This window comes from Papaver somniferum, unplaced genomic scaffold (assembly GCF_003573695.1).
Source record: "Papaver somniferum cultivar HN1 unplaced genomic scaffold, ASM357369v1 unplaced-scaffold_21, whole genome shotgun sequence".
In the NCBI taxonomy this organism is placed as follows: Eukaryota; Viridiplantae; Streptophyta; class Magnoliopsida; order Ranunculales; family Papaveraceae; genus Papaver; species Papaver somniferum.
In genome coordinates, this window is record NW_020631041.1 from 13,682,961 (window position 1) to 13,691,463 (window position 8,503).

Below are 8,503 nucleotides of genomic sequence, written 5' to 3' on the forward strand. Positions count from 1 at the left end.
TAACATTATCAATTGTATTCTCCATCACCTCTTCATTGACATCTTGGTTTACATCACGAACATTATCTTGGTTGACTTCTATTAACAAGCCCCCTCCATGTTTAGCATTTGTGGCACCACGTTTTCGTAAATCTAAATGTTTTGCTCCACGAGGGGTGGGAGTTTTCAAATCCTCATCTAGTTGTAGTTTCAATCTTTTTCCTTTGTTCCTAATGAACAAAAACCAAAGTATTAGCTAAACATAAGAGAATTTTGTGTTATCAAATCAAATAGAACTAAAGAATAAAGTAAACACAACACTTGTGATTAGCAGACTATAGTTCGGTTACCAAAAATCTCGAGACTGATGGCTGAGGGTGGCATTCATCCTCTTTCTTCTCCTCGAGGTACCAAGCTGTCAGCTATCCCTATCGAGTCCGAAAAAATTTGCATCGTAACCGAACTACATATTTCAAAAGTTCGGTTAGCCATAAAAATTATCGACAAAACCGAACTCATTCTTAACTTTTGAAAATTTTAGTTCGGTTACGAGAGTTTTTTTTGCGAGCACACCGAACTAAATATTTCAAAAGTTCGGTTAGCAAGAGAAATTATCGACAAAACCGAATTCATTCTTTCAAAGGAAAAATTGAGTTAGGTGACGAGAGATTTTTTTTCGAGTAGACCGAACTGTGTAGTTCGGTCACCAGATATTTTTCAATTTTTTGCGAGCACGCCGAACTGTTCTTATTTTTGGAGTTCGGTTAGCAATTCTAGGGTTACACAACAAATTCTCCTAGCCGAAATGTCTACTGTAACTACCATTTTCAATGGGTTTTGATGATTTCTAATCGATTTCTTCAACAAATAACGAATTGAAAAGAATGGGTATGAAGGAAATTACCCGCGGATTTGCATTTCACTTGAATTTGACTTCTTGGTTGCTGTTGGATGATTGATTTTGCCTCTGAACGGTGGTTCAAGTTCATTTTGAAGTAGCAATTGTTTTGGGAGATTCACTATATGTGGGAGTCCCGGACTCAATCCTGGAAGTCTGAGTGTTTTCTTGGCACGCATTGCTTATGAAGATTGATTAATCGACGATGAAATTTTTTCGAATCAACGATTAACGTCGATGTTGACGAAGAAGAGGAAAAGAGGAGAAGAAGAAGAACATGAAGAAGAAAAGAATAATCAGTTTTGAAACTGATTTTAAGTTTTTATTAAGGTTTTAATTAGTGGGTTAGATTAGTGGGTAGTGGGTTATTAGGGTTAGTTATACCCTTAATTAGAATAAGGGCAGATTAGTCTTCCCTAATCTTTTAGGACACCCCTTATAATGTAGGGTGGACATTTGTATCACAAAGTAGTCCCCACCTTTTTTGAGTGGTCCCAGAAAATCGTTCTAATTTAAACTGACTAAGCCCACTAGATGATATGTTTTAAAGCCCAGTTAAACTGAATGAAAAATTTAGTTAGAAAATTAGAACTTAGAAGAAAATTTAGAAGGTTTTTAACATAATGCAAGCTAAAACCCTTAATTTGATTTTGACTGACATCTATTTAAAGCTTAAGCTTCAAAAAAAAATTGAAAAAAGAGAGAATACGAAAACAAAAAGCAACTTCATCATCATATATTCTAGTTTGTGAAGAAACAGAGGATTCTCCAAATCTCTGATGAATATGAAATCTGTCAGCACAGTAATTTATACAAAATCTACATACCAAGCTGAAAAAGCTCCAGCCACTTCAACATCTACTTCTCTTCTCTACAAAAGACAACTGCACCAGCTTAAACCATGATTACCATAGTAACAGCTTTGTCGCAAGAGCTCATAACTTTCAGATCAATAGGTCCTGCAGTACAAGCCTTCAGCCTCAAATGCTGATAATAGAACAGAAAGGAAATTTTCCAATATACATCCTCTAGCATTCGCCGACACAAAAGTTAGCTGAAGTTAATTAATAACGGTTTTTCTATAATTAATATAAAGGTTTTCTATAGAACTCTTAATTAGCTTTCACCGAGAAGTGGAAAGTAAATCATTCTCGACTCATTGACGATTTTGTACAGCTATCAAGGAATCTCTAAATTGAATTTGAGATAAATTAGAAGAAATCCCTGCGACGTATCTCAGCAGAACTACTACCTCTTGCAAACCGTACAATAATGATCTTTCAATGGAGCTCCACAGTTGTAACAGAATGCATGTCCACACCTACGAAAAACCATACTAAAAAACATAAGACGGATATTAAATGGAATAAAAGAATGCTCAGATGATCTACACAGACCTGCATTTGATGAACAAGCAACCAGAAGATCTTTCAACATAAAACTTGCACTTAGGACATCTCTGCCATTTGTTTTTCTTCGCAGCTTCCATTAACATAATATCTTCTCTTCCTCTCTCGTCAACATTCAACTTTTGAAAGTCTGCGCATAGAATCCCTGCATGCCATGGCACTTTACACTGAGCACAAAAGAGTCTTCTGCAATGTGGACACTCTGATTGTAATATTCCTCCAACACCTTCATCAAGTAAGGGAGCTGAACAATCCTTAAATGGGCAGTAAAATTTCCGGACCCCGAGAATTAATGCTTCACATAAAGCTTTACCCCAACGATCAAATACTTCTGGTGGTAAAATTGACTGGCAAAACTCGGGCTCTAACACTCCTTGACAATTCATTTCTGGGCACCCAATTGATGTTACGTTCTCTTGAATCTTCGATGCCACATACCTTGTAAACTCGACAAACTTTAGTATCAAGAATTTTGCAATTCAATTCTCATCTGTCAAGTTAAAGCATCCCAATACAGACTATGTAGAGTGTAACGATAAACTGAATACAGATATCATCCGTATTTCATGCTCAAAATTGAATAATCCAGCCCATTTGACTCAAATCATGTACAACTCTAGCATTTCCTAGCAAACCAGCTATCACCTACGTTGCCACTAATAAAACATACCAGGACAGATTGAGATAAACAAATGCTGTGTTCAAATATCTGCATTATTGTATAAGGAAATGAAACATGCAACCAGTTTGAGGATATCGTTGATTTTAAATTCAATATCAATACAACACTTCACTAGGATGAAATACTAAAACATAAAGATAACTTTGTACAACAGAAGCAAGTTTAGACTGGCCAGGATATACATATAGAATGCAGAACATGAAGAAGCCATAGCAGGAGTGAAAAGAGTCAAAAGACACACCTTCTACTAATTCATCTATGATTTGCTTTCAAAAATACAAGTTCCACAGAAATGAACTTTCAGGTTTTGATGAAAGAGCTATGCTGCTGGTTCTACTCAACACACAAGGAAAATCTAACCAGTCTATCCTACGAACTCACAATAATATAGCACAATAACGCAATACAGACAACACTATCTGAATACACATCAACCCCTAGAAAATGCAAAGTCACAAACACATATTCAGCTCAGTGAAACTAAATCTTTCAGCTCACATTTGACGCATACAACAGACAATCCAAAACATCTACTAGAAGTGTAAGAATAATCTAAACACATAATACCCACTACCAAATGCAAGTTCACTGATGCACATGCCAGCTAAGTAAAGTAAAACTAAGTGTTTCGGCTCATAGTACAATAGAATCCATTCAGCAGCTATTTCGTGCGTTAGTCATTTCTACATAACCCACAAGCCAATTCTAAATCATTAAGCTCCCGAATCCAACCACAAAATAGGTCGAATTAGTAACAACATGGGGCTGATATATACTAACAACCCGACACCATTTCCTTTCAATTATCACTGTAATCTAGTAATAACCAAAATTTGTTAATTCCATTCACAGTAAAACACAGCTTTTAGTCTTTTACACTAATTTCAATAATCTTTCAAAACAAAAATTAAAAAATTAGGGTTTTTGTGTTGGTTACCTGACCATACATTCAGAACAGAAAGAATGTCGACACCCTTTAACCTGAAAAGCCTCATTCATCATCTTCGTCTCAACACAAATCTCACAGACAAAATCATTCCTCTCATTCTTCTTCTTCATCCCAGACCCAGAACCAGAACCAGAACCAATTTCAGTTGAAGAACTCGATTCACCAATCTCAATTACACTAACACCAATCATGGGTTTCCTTTCTTTCTTAGGATTAATCGATCTGAACGATTCAATTTCCATAATCTCATCATCATCTACTAGATCAATGAAACCCCCAAAAGATGACCTAAATTGTGTATAATTTTCTACCGAGATTGCTTCTTCTTTATTATTGCCTCTTTTTGAAATGGGTGTGAATGAGAAATTAGGGTTTTCAAGATCAATGATGGTTTGGATTCTACTGGTACTTGTTTCCGCTGCTGCCATTGATGATGGTTTTGATCTTCGTTTTTTGGGGGGCTTTTCTTCTTCTTTCATCATAGTAAGAAACCTAGGGCTTTTGAAAATTTTAACTGTGGGGTTTAGTTTTCGAGGAGACAATTACTTACTGCGCGGCTCAAGTTTAAAAATATCTGAGGTTTTACTGTGATTGACTTTGACCCTCTTCCTAGTTTTACTGTCGTCTGACTTTGACTTTTTTTTCTTTCTAATTTTCATTTTTTTTCGCGTAGCTAGGTCAGTTGGTCATTACCGTTCCTCAAATGTTTTATGCGTTCTAGGAGGTCCCAGGTTCGAGTCTAGAGGCACAATACTGTAGAATTTAACATGAAAGGTAAAGTTAGATAATCAACCTCCTCATCTACTCCAGCTCCTTTTGATGTTCCGCACGAGGCTCGTTAGTAAGCTACCACGGTAATCTGTTCAACTAATATAATAGTATGTTGTTGTTCCCCTTTTCGCTACTGATATTAGCCGGCCTGCAGATGGAGTCAGGCTATTGGGTGGGCATGTGAGTCTGGATGCTTAATTCTGCAACAGCTTGGTTATGCACAAAGTCGACAAAACTATAGGGTTGATGGAGTCTGTCAAAAAGTTACATGACCCTCAGGATGAAATGTTGCAATTTCGTAACTGTACTGGAGTCTCTAGGTTATATTTTACCATGAGAACTACCAGACCTTCAGTTCTCCATCACGCATAGACTCACTTTGATCAGCATCTATTACAATACTTGAGGCACATGATTGTAGGTGATGGTGCAGGTTTTGAACAACTACAACAGAGAATAGTCACTCTACTTGGCTTTTTATGCGACTCAGACAACACCTTGTTACTTGTTGATGATTTAGTGTACAATCGGGAAAATGTCCTTGATGTTTGCTTCGACATCATTGGAGTTTCTCCTTTCACCAACAGTAGATACCGCAATTTTACACTTGGATGTGCCATTTCAGAAGCCATCACATGTAACTGCAGTAAATATCTCAGCAAATGCACTGAACACGGCTACGGTTTTGATATTCTTGTTTTCTCCACCTTTGGAGAACTTGGTGATGACAATGTTGCACTAGTGAATTATCATTCAAAAAGGTATTAGAGCTCAGCTTGTCACGAGACTCCTTATCAACTTCTTATGATGACTAAACATTATCCTAATCGTTATGGTTACATTTATTACGATTGGTCTAATTACTAAAATATGGCATTTATTATTTTATTTTTTTTCGATTACTAAAATATGGCATTTGTTAAACTAATTTGTGGAAGTAATATGGTATTTTATTTTATTTTTTTGAATACTAAAATATCTGGTGTAAAACATGGTTATATATAAGTTGACCGCAAATTTGGGCCAAGGGTCCTTCAACTGCATTAACATTTAACAATAACTTTACCTTTTTATAAAAGATTTAGTTTAAAATTTGCGGGCATCTAACAAAACTAATTGGAAATTAGTGAAGTGGTCCTTTTATATTATGTTTTAAGTTTATTAAGGGATATTAGCAATGTGAGACTATTATTCTTGGCACGCCCCTTCACTTATAGGGCACCCTCTTTGGGCCTTTTAACACGTAGACCGACTTGTATGTGTTAGAGCACTGCTCGGTCGAACTCGCATGCGTTGCTATCTCAAGTATGTTTGTCAATGTTAGTGATCAAAACTATAAGTCTTGATTAATTTCTAGCCTATTTATAGATGTCTCCGATTAGGACATAAATTGTGTAGTTGAGCTTATTTTTCACGGCGTTCATCACTTGAAGATGAAGAACTACTAAGGGGAGCTTGTGGAACTTCATCGACAAAAGGTATGCGGAGACTTAAATTCATCTATCACTTGAAAAGTCTATTTATACTATATCTCCTATATTGAGACATAAGTCGTATTCGATATAGTTTTCTATATACACATTTTAGATTTCGAGCTGAGTTTAACTCGCTTACATATTTCTCGAAATATGTGTTGGCAATATTTCGCTTCGACCAAGTTCATCTTATATCATGTGAAAATTGTCGAGTAACATCTTACATGGTTTGTGTGATACAATCATTTGGTGTTGTCTTGGAATATTTCGTAATGATTATTTCAATAACTTGAAAATTGCTGTGAAAACGGCTATTGTCATCCTCTAAGAAAGTTTCAATGATTGAAATAAGAGTTTATAACACTTAACCATTATTGGATATGTCATGTAGTGCACTCTTGTACATATGTAATCCATGTCCGGGAACCATAGTATGCGCACCCGTTTGCGTACCTGTTGGTTTGAGAAATCCGGGAACCTAAGTATGCGTACCCATTTGCGTACTGGCGTACAGGTTCATGTCCGAGAATTTCTGTTGGGATTTGAAGTTTGCTTACCCGTTTGCATACTGGCGTAACTCAATCTTAGTCCGGGTATTTCAAGTATGCGTACACGTTTGCATACTTCACTACAAGAAAACGGGAATTTAGTGACAAATATTTTTGTCACGGAACTACCTTGTTTAGTCGCCAAATTAAATTTGGAACAAATTTTTTTTTTTGTCATCTAATCATCGTCGTGGAAACTTTTTATGGTCACAGGAGATAAATTTGGTAACACCAAATATTTTGTCGTTGTATATGTCTTTCAATGACTAGTATAAATTATCTTCAAAGTTCAAAATTATTGTCAAAAAGGTTTCTCTTTAAAACTACATTTGGCGAGAAAAGATTTTTGTCATTATATATTTTAATGATAATTCATATTTGTCTGAATAAGATGTTACGGTGACCTTATCTTCTGTTTTAAACAAATTTCTTACCATCAAGTATTCTTGTCTTCGAAAACTCTTTTAAGACAAATATATTCGGCAATTAAAAGCAGGTTTTATAAACAAAAAAGAAATTTTCTCCAAATAAATTTTATCGACTAATATATTTGGTTGGGAAAAATTCATATGTAAACAATGAATTTGGTCTTAAAAACAAAAAATTTGTGATAAACTATATTGTCTTAAATTAATATTTTTTAGAAACAAATATGTTTGCAGTTAAAAACTATTTTTATAGACAATTTTTTTTAGTCCAAATAATTTCTTGTAGTGATAAGAAAAATCGTCTTTCAATCTACTTTTTGGAGACAAGTATATTTCGACGTTAAAATGTTATTTTGTTAATGAATTTCTTTGTCTCACATGAAATTATTTTTAAAACAAGTATATTCGTCCATAAAAACAACTTTTGTTGACAATAACTTCCGTATGCAATTATTTTTAATAACCTATATTTTGGACTTTAGAAAAACCAAAGTAGACGAATTTTCTAGTCTCCAAATACCTTTTGTAAGTGACAAAAGAAATTTGTGTCTAATTTGTTCTTTCTGGAAACTAGCATATTACTTTTCTTTTTCCTGACAATCATGTTGTCTCCAACATATTCAGTGAAAACATCATCGAATTCCTTTTTACATTAGATAGAAAAACCATTTGAACATAACGTGGAGTTAATAACTTGACACTAAATGCACTCACAGGTGCTAAACTATTCAAGAGAGAGTACTTTACGATACTTAAAAAACCTAGTACTCATATCAGTTTATTAATGCAGCCAAACTAACATAAAAATGTGCGGCATCTTCATCTTCAAAGGTTGGAGCAGCAGATGGATCAACAACTAATATTTGACTGAGCCCGTTCTACCTGAAACTTGTGTTGGATTCTTTAATTTGATTCATTTTCTCTTTGACTTTGTATAGCATCATTTATTCGTCCCCTAAAACTGACAACGTATGCCCTTGAAGCCTTTGCCGTCTCTTAAACTGCGCATGTCCTTGAGGCCTTAAGTTTTCATAATCATCACGTCGTTTCTTGAATTTAAGAAGAAAAATTGAGTAAGTACTTGCAAAAGAACTACAATGCGAACAAGGCCTATAAGTTTTAAAATACAGTGACCAGTCACTTTACCTTGATATTTTCCATAGCAAACAAGTCACACAAATGTGACCAAATTTCTGGCAGGATGTTTCCAAAAGGATTGTACGTGCTTTTTCGATGGGTTAATACTTTCTGAAGTGCGCCAACATTTTGCATCTGTAGCCGGTATACGTCTTTTCCATACAATAATTCAGACACTTTCTGATAGAAGGTCATGTAATGTCAAGTATAAAGTTATCCTACAACAT

At 35.1% G+C, this 8,503-nt stretch overlaps 1 protein-coding gene across 1 annotated transcript; it reads right to left on the minus strand.

Moving 5' to 3' along the window:
• Window positions 1–1,583: 1,583 nt before the first annotated feature.
• On the minus strand, window positions 1,584–4,433 carry LOC113339389 (E3 ubiquitin-protein ligase RNF144A-like). Its single transcript, XM_026584676.1, has 4 exons — window positions 3,906–4,433; window positions 2,275–2,724; window positions 2,130–2,198; window positions 1,584–1,836 (listed from the first exon to the last, which is right to left on the minus strand). The coding sequence occupies exons 1-4, from the start codon at window positions 4,397–4,399 to the stop codon at window positions 1,827–1,829; spliced, it is 1,023 nt and encodes a 340-aa protein (XP_026440461.1). The 5' UTR covers window positions 4,400–4,433; the 3' UTR covers window positions 1,584–1,826.
• Between the last annotated feature and the right edge of the window lie 4,070 nt (window positions 4,434–8,503).

Coding starts and splice junctions, on each gene's coding strand:
- LOC113339389 (XM_026584676.1), bottom strand. CDS start 4,399: ATGATGAAAGAAGAAGAAAAGCCCCCCAAAAAACGAAGATCAAAACCA. Junction 2,725..3,905: donor TGTTCTGAATGTATGGTCAG/GTAACCAACACA, acceptor CGAGTTTACAAG/GTATGTGGCATCGAAGATTC. Junction 2,199..2,274: donor TGCTTGTTCATCAAATGCAG/GTCTGTGTAGAT, acceptor GGTTTTTCGTAG/GTGTGGACATGCATTCTGTT.